This window comes from Capricornis sumatraensis, chromosome 21 (genome assembly GCF_032405125.1).
Source record: "Capricornis sumatraensis isolate serow.1 chromosome 21, serow.2, whole genome shotgun sequence".
NCBI lineage: Eukaryota > Metazoa > Chordata > Mammalia > Artiodactyla > Bovidae > Capricornis > Capricornis sumatraensis.
In genome coordinates, this window is record NC_091089.1 from 6,728,262 (window position 1) to 6,746,043 (window position 17,782).

General features: G+C 43.2%; 1 protein-coding gene across 2 annotated transcripts in view; it reads left to right on the forward strand.

Annotated features, from left to right (window-relative positions):
- Positions 1-12,678: 12,678 nt before the first annotated feature.
- CYB5A (cytochrome b5 type A) overlaps positions 12,679-17,782 on the forward strand; it is a 34,874-nt gene continuing 29,770 nt past the window's right edge. The window contains exon 1 of one of the 2 annotated variants that reach the window (XM_068993545.1): positions 12,679-12,916. In XM_068993545.1, the coding sequence (XP_068849646.1) occupies positions 12,788-12,916 (129 nt within the window). In that variant the 5' untranslated portion in view covers positions 12,679-12,787. The remainder of the gene's footprint in view (positions 12,917-17,782) is intronic. The other variant, XM_068993544.1, reaches the window with a different exon arrangement.

The following is a 17,782-nucleotide window of genomic DNA, read 5'->3' on the forward strand; positions in this document are numbered from 1 at the left end:
AAAAAAAAAATTTTTAATGAAGAACAAAGTTCCAAGGCCAACTCAGTCTACTTCACCAAAGTAAAGAACATCAATAATGAATGAAGTAAAATAAAAAAAACAAAGAACTGATTACGGCTTGGGCCCAGAAGTACAAAAGTGCACGTTAGTGAAAATAGGTTAGACAGTTGAAATTTAGAGATTTGTTGCTTTCTTTTCTGAAACACATTTCCCACTAAAATTACTTTCTGCCTCATTCTTCCTTTAAATATCTTACAGCAAAGTCACCAAAAAAGTCCTGTGAGTGGTCTTCCCCTTCTCTTGTCAGCTTCATAGACTGATCAGAAAACTGTGTAAAAAACTCTGACCTGTTCGGGAATAGGCAGGAATTTATTTAATTTTATTATTTAGCATTACATGAAAACATTTTTTTCAATTCATAACTGGCAAAACTTACAAATTAAAATGCACAAATTTCTTGCCCTAGACTGTGTAAGGACTCCATTGGAAGGCTCAAAATTCAGATGATCTGTTAACAGATTGTTTAGAGAGTAGCACCTTTCACATCCAAGCTGATTAATGGAAAACTTGCTGACTAAAAATAACATTTTAAACACATTTCTGCCCTGGTGATAAGTATTACAGTAAGGAACAGGTACCTACAAATTGTCCATTTGATGACTCAAAACCCCAAGAGAACCAAGGTCATCGTGAGCGCCCAGGCTGTGAAATCAGTGACCTGCCGTCTAAGCAGCGTCCAGCCCCGCCGGAGCTTCACTGGTCCTCCCTCTGTGGGGCCTTGGTGGGAAGAAGAAGCCTGACTGGCGGTTGGATTCCCACCGGCCCTACCCACCGCTTCCAAGGTCAACAGGCAAGTTTCCTCCCCTGGGGCCTCATTTTCTTACGCACCGCATGGAATTGGTGGAAATATCTCCAAGGTCTCTACCTACGTAAGTGCCTTATTTAAAAGGCGATTCTATAAATTACTGATTAAATTAGATGCCCTAATGTTGGAACCCGTGGGCCTTCGTGAAAGAACGAATCTTGGTTCCTTCCCTTTTCAAAAGCTACAACTATCTCTTCAGCAGGCGCCTCCTGCCAAAGCAAGGCCATCAGAACCGCTCAGGAGGCGACGCTCGAGCCTCGCGGTGAGGCAGCGGCAGGCTGGGAGGCCGGCCTGGAGCAACCTCCGCAGTTCCCTCTCTCCCTCTAGGCTCGGCAAGCAGTCGTCTTCCGGCCTCAGTCTCCTCAGTCTCCTGGCCTGCGTGTTCTCGCTCCTCAGCGCCCTCTCCGTGGCTCAGGGGTACTGTATCCAGCATGCCTGGCCATCCCAAACCTCCCCTCACCACCCCTAGCGCCCTCAACTTACCCCAACTTATCCCAGCGTACCCCAGCTCTCTCAGCCTACTCCGAGGGCTCCCAGAATACTCTGCGTGCTCCCAGCATGCTCTGAACATTCCCAGCATTCCGCTGTGTGCCCGGTTTTCCCGCCATAGCTTTTACTGGCATGAGCCGTTCATCCTGCACCCACGGTTCTCTGAGAGAAAGCTGGCTTTGGCAATGGTGTGGCCCGGCGCAAGGCCGTTGCTGTCTCCCAAACAGAGGTAGGATGCATCCTCAGGGTATGGCCGCTGGAGAGGGCCAGTGGCTGAGCCCCGTGCTGACTAAAAGATGGGCTGTCTGGCCTCCTTCCCACTTTTGCTGTGTTTGTTTGAACTTGTCCATAATAAAAAGCTTTGAGAAAATATGTTCTTCAGAATTAAAATAGATTGAAGATACAGGTCACAAATTGGGAGAAGATATTTTCATGAAAGTAATCCACGAGTGGTTAGTTTCCAGACTATATAAAGAACTCTCACAGATCAGTTTAGGGTAAGACAGTGTGTCATAGAAAAAAGCAGTGAAGTCATGAACAGGTATTTTGCAGAAAGAAGAAGGATGACTTAAAAGCCTGTGGAAAGATACTCAACATTGTTAATTATCAAATCTAAATAAGACCACAACGAGATACCATAGTATTGACAAAATCATAAGGATGCAGGATTAGATCTCCCATACACTGTTGGAATGCAAGAATGAAAATTTGAAAATAATGTAATGTAATCTTCTGAAGTTGAATACTGTAACATACCCTTAGATTTAGAAATTACTTATATAGACTTCCTCTAAAGAGATTCTTGCATATGTGCACCAAGAAATATATTTGTAGCAACATTGTTTGTTGAATAAATTAAGTAGCTACAACAAGCAAACAAAATCCCAAATGTTCAGGGACAAGGGAATTGATAGATAAACTGAATTATATTTACATAATTATATATTATATGGCAAACAAAAAATAATGAACTACAGTTATGTGCAACAACATGAGTAAACCTTCAAAATTAAAATGTGAACATATCGTAAGTACACACTTAGATGGTTTATCAAAAATGACCATCCTTATATACCTACCACCCAGATCTAACAGTAGAACATTATCTGTATCTAGGAGGTGCTCCTGGTGCCCTCTCCTAGCCACTTACCCACTTCATTCAAGGCAACTAGTGTCCCAGCTGCTAACATCATACATTACTTTTGCTTGTTTTGAAACCTTGTATTAATGGAATCGTACAACACAAACTCTCCTGTGTCTAGCTTCTTTGTAAATATTATGTTCATGAGATTCATCCACATTGTTGAGGGTAGAAGTATTTTATTCATTTTCATTGCTGGATAGGATTCCATTGTGTGTATATATTTATCCTTTCTGAGGCTGAAGGAAAATTAGATTGCTTCCAGTTTAGAATTATTATGAAGAATGCTGCTAAGACCATTCTTGTTCACTTGTTATGTTCACCTTCTATTAAATATGGATGAATTTTTAAAAACATGATTTTGAATGGGGAGGAAAGTTCCAGAAGACTACAAAGAGTATAATCCTATTTTTAGAAAGCTCAATCATTCTCCAAGAAAGCTGAATAAATTGTTGATATATCCATATGGTTTTTTTTTCCTTATGCTAAGCAAGGACATGATGAACAGAATTCAGGATAACAATGATTTTGGAGAGGCAGAAGAATGGGATATGGGAAGAGCCCACAGTCCCCAAATCAAGTGAAGTGTTCATTGGTATTTATTTATAGTACTTGGCAGAACTCTGTTAGGCCTTGCCCTGCTTCAGTTTGTACTCCAAGGCCAAACTTGCCTGTTACTCCAGGTATATCTCAACTTCCTACTTTTGCATTCCAGTCCCTTATGATGAAGAGGACATCTTTTTTTGATGTTAGTTCCAGAAGGTCTTGTAGGTCTTCATAGAACCATTCAACTTCATCTTCTTCAGCATTAGTGGTTGCAGCATAGACTTTGATTACTGTGATATTGAATGGTTTGCCTTGGAAATGAACTGAGATCATTCTGTAGTTTTTGAGATGGCTTCAAAATATATATGCACGTTCACTTACAACCATCAGTTCAGTTCAGTTCAGTTCAGTCGCTCAGTTGTGTCTGACTCTTTGTGACCCCATGAATTGCAGCACACTAGGCCTCCCTGTCCATCACCATCTCCCGGAGTTCACTCAGACTCAAGTCCATCGAGTCCGTGATGCCATCCAGCCATCTCATCCTCGGTCATCCCCTTCTCCTCCTGCCCCCAGTCCTTCCCAGCATCAGAGTCTTTTCCAATGAGTCAACTCTTCGCATGAGGTGGCCAAAGTACTGGAGCTTCAGCTTCAGCATCATTCCCTCCAAAGAAATCCCAGGGCTGATCTCCTTCAGAATGGACTGGTTGGATCTCCTTGCAGTCCAAGGGACTCTCAAGAGTCTTCTCCAACACCACAGTTCAAAAGCATCAATTCTTCGGCACTCAGCCTTCTTCACAGTCCAACTCTCACATCCATACATGATCACAGGAAAAACCATAGCCTTGACTAGATGGACTTTAGTCATCAAAGTAATATATAGTATCTATATACTATCTAGGTTGGTCATCACTTTTCTTCCAAGGAGTAAGCTTCTTTTAATTTCATGGCTGCAGTCACCATCTGCAGTGATTTTGGAGCCCAAAAAAATAAAGTCTGACACTGTTTCCACTGTTTACCCATCTATTTCCCATGAAGTGATGGGACCAGATGCCATGATCTTCGTTTTCTGAATGTTGAGCTTTAAGCCAACTTTTTCGCTCTCCTCTTTCACTTTCATCAACAGGCTTTTTAGCTCCTCTTCACTTTCTGCCATCAGGGTGGTGTCATCTGCATATCTGAGGTTATTGATATTTCTCCCGGCAATCTTGATTCCAGCTTGTGTTTCTTCCAGTCCAGTGTTTCTCATGATGGACTCTGCATAGAAGTTAAATAAGCAGGGTGACAATATACAGCCTTGATGTACTCCTTTTCCTATTTGGAACCAGTCTGTTGTTCCATGTCCAGTTCTAACTGTTGCTTCCTGACCTGCATACAGATTACTCAAGAGGCAGGTTAGGTGGTCTGGTATTCCCATCTCCTTCAGAATTTTCCATAGTTGATTGTGATCCACACAGTCTAAAGGCTTTGGCATAGTCAATAAAGCAGAAATAGATGTTTTACAAGTAATGTAATGTTTTATACATAATGATGTAATGTTTCATACATAAGAGTGCCACCTAGGCTCCCAGGTGTTGCTAGTGGTAAAGAATCCACCTGACAGGGCAGGAGACATGAGACACAGGTTAGATCTCTGGGTCAGGAATATCCGAATATCCCCTGGAGGAAAGCATGGTAACCCACTCCAATATTCTTACCTGGAAAATCCCATGGTCAGAGGAGCCTGGTGGGCTAGAGTCCATAGGGTTGCAAAGAGTCAGACACAACTGAAGTGACTTAGCATGGCAAGAATTTTCGTTCAGGGAAAAACTTTCCTGACAGGATACATTTTGATGACAAGCCTGTTGGCAAGCCTATTCAGTTTTCCAGATATGAGTTACTTAAGTTTCCCTTTATCTCACTCACAGGCATTCAAGATGGAAAAGAATCCTAAGAATTCTGCCTGATAGTTTGACTGTATATATCTTTTTTATGAAGATTAAGATCATTGTATTGGCTTAGATCATGTTTAAATTGTCAGGACATGCAAAGATAAGACCATATTTTGTGAGTAGCCAAGTACCACATGAAGATGAAGGTCATTTCTAGAAAAATTACCTGGGGAAGAGTCAGCTGTTTAGACAGGAAACTGGAACTAAGATGACAAAACCTTGGTGGTGTTAGGGCTGAGTTCAGCATGTACCTTTGCCTGGAATTTGAAGAATTTGGATGTCTAAGATTGTATTTATGGGTAGAATATAATCCGCTGCCCTCAAACACACAAAGGGAGAGGTGGACTCGGTAGGGTGGGTCCCTAAAAAGGGTGCTCACTGGGTGTGCACCTCACAGTCACTTGAGGTTTGTCAGTCAGACAGACTTTCTGAATTGGCATCACTGCTTCGTTTATTAAAGGTGAAGGAACTATGTCAGGTTCTCATAGCGGAAAATTCTTTTATGCTATCCTTTAGTAAAGTTCATTTAAATATTCTGGCCCTGCTGCAAACAGCAAAGAAAGGGTTCCATCCACACGGATGCCAGAGAGTCAAGAAGATAACGTAGTATTCATAGTAGGTGGTGGGGAGTGGTATCAGTAATCAGAGAGAGAATCAGGGACAGAAGGATATGGAGGGATGCAGTTGCGTACCTGGAAACGAACGTTTACTTCCTTCTAACATCAGCCTTAGAGGTCCTGTGCGTGTGTGCATGCTAAGTGGCTTCAGTCATGTCTGACTCTTTGTGACCCTATGAGCTGGGCCCTCCAGGCTCCTCTATCCAAGGAATTCTCCAGGTAAGAATACTGATTGGGTTGCCATGCCCTCCTCCAGGGGATCTTCCCAACCTGGGGTCTCATTATGTCTCCTGCCTTGGCAGGCGGGTTCTTCACCACTAGCGCCACCTGGGAAGCCCTGGAGGTCCTGGATGGCACTTTTATTCTGGTAGGGAGCTGTGTTTCTGACATGGGGCTCCCAACTTTTGAGAACTCTACTGCCCTCTCCATCATCCATGTTACTTGTACGCTTAGGTGGCTGCATTGAGCACCTTAGACTAGTGTTAGATCCATTCATTCATTTAAAATTATTTACATGCTGCTCTTTGCTTTTAGCTTCTTTCCCCTAATTTCCTAGGCCTAGAAAGAAATAAAACAGTTTTACTTTTAATAGTGTTACTGAACCAGGTTTGTCTGACATGCAGCAAGCCAAATGAGGTTGGGCAGAGAAAGGGTTTATTCTCGAGGCCACCAAGTGAGGAGATGGGAAAACAAATCTCATATCCACTTCCCCAAAGGCAAGGAACTTGGGATAGTTATGGGATCTGAGGTAGCAGGAGCATGGGGAAATTAGAAGCAAGAAAAATGAGGTAATCATCATTGTGCAGCTTAAGCCCCAGACTTCCTCATGGGACACTTGCTCAGAAAATGGTGGCATTAGTATGTTTTTAGGGTGGAGATTTTGGCCTTCAGATATCAAAGGTCACCAAGTGGATACTTTTACCATCTAAACCAGTCTTAACTGGCTGGAGCTTGAACTGGACACAGCTGACTCCAAGTTCCTAATAAACAACTTGGGCAAACATTTCTTATTATTTAGGCCATGTGACACTTAGAGACACAAGATTTTGTAAAAACAAAGCAAATTTGATCAGTGATAGCAGGTTACAGGTTTAATAGAACTAACTGATGATTACCCCCAGTTTCAGTAGATGTCCATGGAAATATTTAAAACTTAGCTGATGTTCTTGCTAGTGACAGATAAATTAATCCACATTTCTCAGTATTATTATTGTATATTTATGATTTTTCCAAGTACCTACCCTCTTCTGTATCACTTTTATACCCTTATTCATTCAAAAACATTTACTGAGCATGTGCTGAGTGCCAGGCACTGTGCTAGGCTCTGAAGATACAGATGTGACTAACCATTCCTGTCCTTGAGGAACTTTTGGTCCAGTGAGAAAGGCAGACACATAGACCGGTGATGTAGTGAGTGCGTGATAGCCATGACTGGAGAATAAAGGAGCACAGAGCATTACTTGGAGGGGAAGGGTGTGGTCAGCACATGCCTCAACCACAGTTGACTCCTAAGCTGAGTCAAAAAGGGTCCTGAGTCTTTGGCCAGGATAAAGGAGGTAGGGAGAATAAGGGGTAAGAGGTAAACTTACGGTAAGCAGCAGAGGACAGGGCTTGAGCAAGGATGTGAAAGAGAGGAAAGAATGCTACATGTGGGAGATCTAAAATAGCTCACTGTTGCTAGGCCATGAGGCTTGAGGGGGAAAGGTCAAAGGAGGAAGCTAGAGAGAGGAAGCAGATTTTGAATGATCTTGGATGATCTTCAGATTCTCGGTAAGGAATTTGAACTTTAGTTATTGAGAGACATTGGAAGGTATTAGACAAGTAGTCTCAGATGGTAAAGAATCTGCCTGCAATGCAGGAGACCCGGGTTTGATCCCTAGGTTGGAAAGATCCCCCTGGAGATGGCAATGGCAACCCACTCCAGTATTCTTGCCTGAAAAATCCCATGGGCAGAGAAGCCTGGCAAGCAACAGTCCTTGGGATTGCAAAAAGTCAGAAACAACTGAGCAACTGATACTAATACAGACAAGTAGTGATGTGATCAGATTTTAATTTGGGGTTCATTATTGATGGAAGATGGGTCTGAGAAGTTCAAGACTAAAGGCTGGAAGAACATGTAAGGTAGTTACTGTAAACAGACAGGCAGCTAATCCTGAAAGGCAAACCTGGGGCAGTGGTAGTAGGGATAAAGAGGAGACTGACCTCTATGATTCCCAGTCTTCTGACTTGGCAGACCTGATGATGATAACACCATCAGCTGTATTTCATAAAACTGTCTAGAACCCTGAATTTCTACAAAGTTAAATAGCATATCTGGAGTTTTCCTTATCTATACCATTTTACTCTGTTCTATTTACTTGTGCTGGAGACAAAAAGATTTTAAAAATAAATTTAATATTGCAATCATGTACAATCAAACATTTAATCTTTTTATTTACCTGCTCCTGTTTAAAGATGGACATATTAAATACAAGGAAATATGTAGGAATACATACAAGGAAATATGCCTAAGAATGTATTTATAATAAGCTTTCCTACATATAATTAGCTTGCCTTGTCTGAAGTTACTGAGGACAGTTGCTCTACCTCAGCAGTGAACTTATGACATTTGTATTCTTTGTGATCAGATGATATCTGTTGCTCTCTGCTCCTCATTTCTGCCTCTGATAGTCAATTGATTAGAGATTATCAGCTGACATTCTGGTGTGTTATAAATATACGTGGGTAAAAACAACTTCAAGTCCATTTTAAAATGAATGAAAATTTTTAAAATTTAGTAAGCTTTGGAAATTATTGCCAATAGATGGGGAGTTGTTTGGAAATCAACTACATAGGATATGTATACTAGAGAAATAGATATTTTTAGAAGGGAACAGTTAACCTATGCTAATTTCCAGTGGTCATGTATTGATGTGAGAGTTGGACTGTGAAGAAGGCTGAGTGCCGAAGAATTGATGCTTTTGAACTGTGGTGTTGGAGAAGACTCTTGAGAGTCCCTTGGACTGCAAGGAGATCCAAGCAGCCCATTCTGAAGGAGATCAACCCTGGGATTTCTTTGGAAGGAATGATGCTGAAGCTGAAGCTCCAATACTTTGGCCACCTCATGCGAAGAGTTGACTCATTGGAAAAGACTCGGATGCTGGGAGGGATTGGGGGCAGGAGGAGAAGGGGACGACCGAGGATGAGATGGCTGGATGGCATCACTGACTCGATGGATGTGAGTCTGAGTGAACTCCGGGAGTTGGTGATGGACAGGGAGGCCTGGCGTGCTGCAATTCATGGGGTTGCAAAGAGTCGACACAACTGAGCGACTGAACTGAACGTATTTAAGACACGGGTTTAATGCAAATTATCCATGTAGATTTGAATTGGAGTCCATCTTTGTAGAGTGCCCATTTGTCAAGGGAACCTGGTTTCTATGGTTATAGCAAACATAATGATTTGTCAATGGGAAGTAAAGAGCTGCTGAAGTGTGTCTTGTGCATGAGTGGCAGGAGGAATTAGAAAAGGAATAAAAAACGTAATGATGTTTGCTTATTTTGGCTTTTTAGTAGAAGAGTGAGTGCTTTCTACAGTATATTTCACCTGAGGAACTTCAGGAGTAGAGTTGGTTTTCTAAATGTTTATTAAAATTTCTTTGCTGGAGGGAACATCAGGAAGTTTGTAAATATCTGTATTCCTTTTAATTTCTTAGATTTGTTTCTAAGTTTGCCTAAATTTACTTCACCTTGGTGGAGATGGAAATGGCATCCCACTCCAGTTCTTGCCTGGAGAATCCCACAAACAGAGGAGCTGGGGAATTGCAGTCCATGGGGTCGCACAGAGTTGGACACGACTGAAGGGACTTGGCACACGCTTCACCTTGGAGCACTTGCCATGTAGGATGTTTCCTTATACCAGTGTTTTAAAGTAAGGAAGTCTTGTTTGATAATAGCATTTGCTAAAATCTGTTGATTGCTCTCTTTGTCCCAGACCCTGGCTAAACATTTTATAAGCAATGGCTTAGAGAGTTAACTGATTAGGCCATAGTCATGCATCTGATAGGTTACTAAACCAGGAATAGGATCCAGGTCACTGGCACCAAAGTTTTGTTTTAACCACTTCTGGAGTTATTCAGAACTGGCACTGAAATCTGAAACAGTCTTGACATTGGATTATAGAGGCAGTCGTCACTGACACACTGCTCTGCCAGAGTCATGTGGAGATTCAGCAGACCTGGGAACTGTTAGGGTAATGGTATACATAACCTGATTTACTGTTTTTAAAACATTTGGACAGTTATAACACTAAATGCATGTATTTGAAAAGAGGAAAAATCCCAATTCAATAATCTAAACTCCCACCTCAAGAAACTAGGAAAAAAAAGAAACCCAAAGCAAGCAGAAGGGAAGATTCAATAAGGAGCAGAAATTAGTGACCAAAAAAAGAAAAACAGTGGAGAAAATCAGAGGCCAGAAGTGAGCTCTTTGAAACAAATCAGTAAACCAACAACATTGTAAATAAACTATACTTTTTTAAAATTTATTATTTTAAATTATTTATTTTAATTGGAGGCTAATTACTTACAATATATGGTGGGTTTTGCCATACATCGACATGAATCAACCCTGGGTGTACATGTGTTCCACCATCCTGAACCCCCCTCCACATCCCTCCCCACCCCATCCGTCTGGGTTGTCCCAGAGCACCGGATTTGAGTGCCCTGCACCATGCATCGAATTTGTACTGGTCATCTACTTTACATATGGTAATATACATGTTTCAATACCATTCTCTCTTATCGTCCCACCTTTGCCTTCTCCTGCATAGTCAAAAAGTCTGTTCTTTACATCTGTGTCTCTCTTGCTGTCTTGCATATAGGGTCATTATTACTGTCTTTCTAAATTCCATATATATGTGTTAATATACTGTATTGCTGTTTCTCTTTCTGACTTACTTCACTCTGTATAATAAGGCTCCAGTTTCATCCACCTCATCAGACCTAACTCAAATGCATTCTTTTTTAATAGATGAGTAATATTCCGTTATGTATATGTACCACAACTTCCTTATCCATTTGTCTGCCAATGGACACCTAGGTTGCTTCTGTGTCCTAGCTATTGTAAAGTGCTGCAGTGAACACTGGGGTACATATGTCTCTTTCAATTCTGGTTTCCTTGATGTGTATGCCTAGCAGTGGTACTGCTGGGTCATATGGCAGTTCTATTTTTTTTTTTAATTTAAGGAATCTCCACACTGTTCTTCATAGTGGCTGTACTAGTTTGCATTCCCACCAACAGTGTAAGAGGGTCCCCTTTTCTCCACACCCTCTCCAGCATTTATTGTTTGTAGACTCTTTGATGGCAGTCATTCTGACCAGCGTGAGATGGTACCTCATTGTGGTTTTGATTTGCATTACTCTGATAACGAGTGATGTTGAGCATCTTTTCATGTGTTTGTTAGCCATCTGTATGTCTTCTCTGGAGAAATGTCTGTTTAGTTCTTTGGCCCATTTTTTGATTGGGTCATTTATTTTTCCGGTATTGAGCTGCATGTGTTGCTTGTATATTTTGGAGATTAATTGTCAGTTGCTTTGTTTGCTATTATTTTCTCCCATTCTGAAGGCTGCCTTTTCACCTTGCTTGTAGTTTCCTTTGTTGTGCAAAAGCTTGTAAATTTAATTAAGCTCCATTTATTTATTTTTGTTTTTATTTCCATTATTCTAGGAGGTGGATCATAGAGAATATTGCTGGGATTTATGTCAGAGAGTGTTCTGCCTATGTTTTCCTCTAAGTTTTATAGTTTCTGGTCTTACGTTTAGATCTTTAATCCATTTTGAGTTTATTTTTGTGTATGGTGTTAGGAAGTGTTCTAGTTTCATTCTTTTACAGGTGGTTGACCAGTTTTCCCAGCACCACTTGTAAACAGACTGTCTTTTCTCCATTGTATATTTCTGCCTCCTTTATAATTTAAAAAGCACATTGGAAAAAAAAAAAAAAGAATTACATATCATAAGCAAGTAGGGCTTATTCCAGAGATGCAAGGCTGGTGCAGTATTTGAAAACAAAGCATTCCATCATGTGAAATGGATAAAGAGTATTTGGAATGTTTGGGAACTTGTCTTCTTGGCCTTGCATTCCTACGGAAGAGGTAAGCAAGGGGGTAGGAAACCAACACTAGCAGCAGCGAGTGGAAAGAACTGTGCTGTTTCCTGGAGGATGACCTACATGTGTAATCCATTGTGTCGTTCTTTTTGGAAGTAAATACCATTGCTGAAAAAGGCCTTAACAAAAATCAGACTACTTTTTTTTTTTTACGTGCTGGAATTCTCTCCCCCGCCTTTTAAAATGGAACATTTGTAAATCTTCCTATGGATGCTCAGCTGGGGACGTACTGCTCCAGACTCTATTCCAAGAGCTATCAATCATTTGGAATTTACCTTAACCAATATACTGGTGAGAAAAGACAGAAGACACTAGTACAAGTACTCGCCTAGTCAGGGGTGAAGAGAGAGTAACTTCAGAGCCACCGACGTCCTCAGAACCTACACTTGAGGCCGCTTTTGCTTTTTTGGAACAGTTCCCGGGTTTTGTTTTGTTTTTCTCCTGAGAGAATGGGGCAGTTCTGGGGCGGGAGGGGATGGGTCAAGCAGTGCTCCGGGCAGCACACTCGTCCGCCGCCACGTCCACCAGGTTGCTCTGCATTTCTCAGGCCCTTACACTCGCTGCGGAAGGACTCTGTTACAAATTAACGAACGCCCAGGTCTGATCGGATTGGGAAACCGCGGCGATTTTGATGTGGGGTCGCTGCCCTGCACAAGGTGGACTCTGCGTGGGTCACCCCGCCTGGTCCACGCGATCCCGAACACCCTGACCCCGGCGCCACCGCCTTCCGCGCAGACGCGGGGAAACCCCGCCCCCCGCGCTCTCCTAAGCTGTGATTGTGAAGGGCATCTTCTGCAGCCAATCAACACCTGCTCACTGGGCGGGGCCCGCCGGGTTGGTGGAGAGTGTCGGGCGGGGGCGGGGCCCTTGAGCGACAGGAATTCTGGCCAATCGTCGGAGGCCGTACTTCGGCCACTCCCCTCCTCCGTGAGGACAGACCTCCCCAGGAGCCGAGCCCGGCAGCTGGGAATGTCCCAGGGCGAGTTCGCAGAGACGCCCGCTCTTCTCCGTCCCGCTCTTGTGCTGCTTTTAGGGCCTTAAGTTCGCTGCGTTAAGAAATGGCCGAGGAGTCCAGCAAACCCGTTAAGTACTACACCCTGGAAGAGATCCAGAAGCACAACCACAGCAAGAGCACCTGGCTGATCCTGCACTACAAAGTGTACGATCTGACCAAATTTTTGGAGGAGGTGAGTTGATGCAGGCAGGATGCCGACCGGGGCTTGAGGGGCTCCCTGCCGAGACTTACCTTGTGTGGCGGGATTGATCTGCGCAAGACTCCGCGTGCACACCTGAGTGTGCTCACCCGCGCGGGAGCACCGGGCTCTGCACACCTGGGAGCACTCCCCTCATCCACACGCCTGTGTCTCTGCCTCTCTCTGTGTGCGCGCTGCCTGAGTGCACACCTGGGAGCGGACCCCGAGTTTGTACCCCTGAGTCTGTGCGCCCGCGTTGTCACCGGAGGCTGCACCTCCGTGTGCGAACACCTGGGGGCGACCGGAGGTGCATAGGTGCTGCGGCCAGGTGAGCCAGTCTCGCAGCCCGCGGCGCGCCCTCGTGGGGCGGGAGCCGCTTCCCGGGAACCTGCGCGGGCAGGTGGGAGAGCCCCGCTTCGCACTTAGTAGGGAGCAAAGTCGCACGTGGAGTTGAGGGCGCAACTACGGGAGGACTTTTGAAGGTCCTTTTTATCTTGAGTTTGCATAGGCCAGGTCTTCATCTAGGACCAGGGTCGTGCGACTTATTATTCCTGGAGTGGATTCCTAATTGGAGCCGGTGCCACTCCACCATCCACGCCCAGTCACCCGCTGTTCACCTAGAAGGCGCCTAGTGATATTTAAGGATGAGGCGCAGTACTGGACTCCTGCGAGGGGCTGGGGTGGGGGTCGGGGGTGGGGGTGGGGGGCGAGTGGCAGTGAACAGACAAGTGAAAAGAGCCAGTGCGACTTCACCCTTAGGCAGCTTTGGGAATTGTAAAGTAGCTGGGTAACTTGGAGGAAAACAATCCTTTGCCTTGATTCTTTGCATTGATTATACTTTTTTGCAGTAAATTCTAAGGGGTTTTTGTTTGCTACTTCTGACTTTTGTCACTGTGTGTGTGTGTTGGGGGGGGTTCAGTCATAAAAATTTTTTTTAAACTTTTTTACTGGAGTATAATTGCTTTACAATGTTGTGTTAGTCTCTGCTGTACAACCAAGTGAATCAGCTATATGTATACATACATCCCCTCCCTCTTTTCTTAAATTTATTTTTACTTGAAGGATAATTGCTTTACAGAATTTTGTTGTTTCCCGTCAACATGTAACACTCTCCTTCATTCCCCCAGACAATAAACGGGAATGTTTAGTGATGGAAATTCTTTACTTAGTTTGTGAGAAGAATGAAGATAGAGGCTTGATCTGAGCTGGATCACAATTTGTATCAAAATACATTTGTTTGGCAGAGAATGCTTAATTTTTTTAAAGGTTGAAGTTGTCTATTAGTAACATATTTTACTGTTAAATTGTTACCAGCTGATGTACCAGAAGATAAAATAGTGTCTTGATGTGGTTAAGAGTGGTTTATAGCAGAGGGTCAGATCTGTCCTATCCCTTCTGCTGAGAAACAGAGCTTATTTGCTATTAGAATTTCTTGAACAGTCTTGTATCATAACATCAGGCCTAATGGATGCCAGATGTCTACTTACAACTGTTCCTTCCCCATTCCCAGGGTATGTATAATCGTGGGATTTTAAAATCCAGTGTGTACGCACTTTATTGGTGTCTAGAAAAAAAATAGTATTTATCAAGTGAAAAAGTGAAAGTGAAGTCGCTCAGTCGTGTCTGACTCTTTGCGACCCCATGGACTGTAGCCCGCCAGGCTCCCCTGTCTATGGAATTTTCCAGGCAAGAGTACTGGAGTGGGATGCCATTTCCTTTTCCAGGGAATCTTCCCGACACAGGGATTGAACCAGGGTCTCCTGAACTGCAGGCGGACTCTTTACCGTCTGAGCCACCAGGATATTTTATTTAATGAAGCGTTTGCCATTTTTTCTTTTTTGTAGAGTCTGTCGTGTTCATTACTGTCTCACTCACCAGACGTCAGTATCATCCCCACCCCCTCACCCCCTTCCCCAATACAACCAAAAATGTCTCCAACTCTTGTCAAATGTCCCCTTGGGGATAACAAAGTCACTCCTAGTCGAGAATCACTGCCCTAAGGTATATCTTGCATGACTTTTTTTATGGCTACATTTCTCAGCAGATAAGAGATTATTAAACTGTACCATAAACCATTTACTTTTATATCGTTCTTATGAGGCAGAAAAGGAATTGCACAAAGTTTCTAAACAAAACCGGAAGAGCTGCAGACCAGCTTCTCAGTGGGTGAATTAGCTGACAGCAAATTCTGTTTTTTAGTCAGTTTTCAAGACTCTCTTTAAAAGGAGCTTGGGGAGAACATCTCTCAAGGAAAAAATGTGATGAATTGCATTTATCACTAATATTTGATAACTAATACTTGTAGCTAGGTAACTCAAAATTACTGTTTGTAGTGAGATAAATAAAAACAAATTTATAGCGGTTCCTGTATACCAACCTTTCTTAATTGCTACTTGGTAAATGCTCCTTCAGAGCATATTACCTACCTGTAACACATTTTAGTCAGTTCAGTACACAGAAGAACTGTACAAAAAAGATCTTCATGACCAAGATAATCATGATGGTGTGATCACTCACCTAGAGCCAGACATCCTGGAATGTGAAGTCAAGTGGACCTTAGGAAGCATCACTACGAACAAAGCTAGAGGAGGTGATGGAATTCCAGTCGAGCTATTTCAAATCCTGAAAGATGATGCTGTGAAAGTGCTGTACTCAATATGCCAGCAAATTTGGAAAACTCAGCAGTGGCCACAGGACCGGAAAAGGTCAGTTTTCATTCTAATCCCAAAGAAAGGCAATGCCAAAGAATGCTCAAACTACTGCACAATTGCACTCATCTCACAATGCTAGTAAAGTAATGCTCAAAATTCTCCAAGCCAGGCTTCAAAATACGTGAACCATGAACTTCCAGATGTTCAAGCTGGTTTTAGAAAAGGCAGAGCAACCAGAGATCAAATTGCCAACATCCACTGGATCATTGAAAAAGCAAGAGAGTTCCAGAAAAACATCTATTTCTGCTTTCTTGACTATGCCAAAGCCTTTGACTGTGTGGATCACAAGAAACTCTGGAAAATTCTGAAAGAGATGGGAATACCAGACCACCTAACCTGCCTCTTGAGTAATCTGTATGCAGGTCAGGAAGCAACAGTTAGAACTGGACATGGAACAACAGACTGGTTCCAAATAGAAAAAGGAGTACGTCAAGGCTGTATATTGTCACCCTGCTTATTTAATTTCTATGCAGAGTACATCATGAGAAACGCTGGGCTGGAAGAAGCACAAGCTGCAATCAAGATTGCTGGGAGAAATATCAATAACCTCAGATATGCAGATAATACCACCCTTATGGCAGAAAGTGAAGAGGAGCTAAAAAGCCTCTTGATGAAAGTGAAAGAAGAGAGTGAGAAAGTTGGCCTAAAGCTCAACATTCAGAAAACGAAGATCATGGCATCTGGTCCCATCACTTCATGGGAAATAGATGGGGAAACAGTGGAAACTGTGTCAGACTTTATTTTTGGGGGCTCCAAAATCACTGCAGATGGTGACTGAAGCCATGAAATTAAAAGACAGTCCTTGGAAGAAAAGTTTTGACCAACCTAGATAGCATGTTGAAAAGCAGAGACATTACTTTGCCAACAAAGGTCCATCTAGTCAAGGCTATGGTTTTTCCAGTGGTCATGTATGGATGTGAGAGTTAGACTGTGAAGAAAGCTGAGCACCACAGAATTGATGCTTTTGAACTGTGGTGTTGGAGAAGACTCTTGAGAGTCCCTTGGACTGCAAGGAGATCAGCCCTGAAATTTCTTTGGAAGGAATGATGCTGAAGCTGAAACTCCAGTATTTTGGCCACCTCATGAGAAGAGTTGACTCATTGGAAAAGACTCTGATGCTGGGAGGGATTAGGGGCAGGAGGAGAAGGGGATGACAGAGGATGAGATGGGTGGATGGCACCACTGACTCGATGGACGTGAGTCTGAGTGAACTCCGGGAGTTGGTGATGGACAGGGAGGCCTGGCGTGCTGCGATTCATGGGGTCGCAAAGAGTCGGACATGACTGAGCAACTGAACTGAACTGAACTGAGTGAGGTGAATGAACTTAGAGCCTGTTATACAGAGCAAAGTAAGTCAGAGAGAAAAACAGATGTTGTATATTAATGCATATATACTCGATGAACGTGAGTTTGAGTGAACTCCGGGAGATGGTGATGGACAGGGAGGCCTGGTGTGCTGCGATTCATGGGGTCGCAAAGAGTCGGACGCGACTGAGCCACTGAACTGAACTGATACATGTATATATGGAATCTTGAAAAACGGTATTGATGAACCTGTTTGCAGGGGAGGAACGGAGACACAGACAACGGACTTGTGGACACTTGGGAATGGGAAAGAGTGGGACAGGCTGAGAGAGCCACTTTGAAACATGCACATCACCATATATAAAACAGATGGCCAGTGGGCATTTGCTCTTTAACCCAGGGAGCTCAAACCTGTGCTCTGTGATAACCTAGAGGATGAGGTGGGAGGTGGTAGGGAGGTTCAAGAGTGGGGCGACATATGTATACCTATGACTGATTCACGTCACTGTATGGCAGAAACCAACACATCATCAAAAAGCAGTTTCCTCCATAAAAAAAAAAAAAATAGCCTACCTTGACTTGTGTTTGGAACACCACGACCCTCTGGTACTAACATCGTTCCTTTTGATCAGTGGTCCAGAATCTGCTGAGTTCTTATCGTGGAGACTGTGGAACTTGAGAGGAAAGAGATACCATTTCTATTCTCAAAAGCTTCCGTTTGAGGAAGCAGGAATAACACAGTAAACAATGCAATGGGCAGGGATTTAAGCACAGAGAGCTGTGCTCTATCAGCCAGAGTCTAGTTCAGTGATGGGGAGTGGACCCAGAGTGGCTGTGTGAGGCG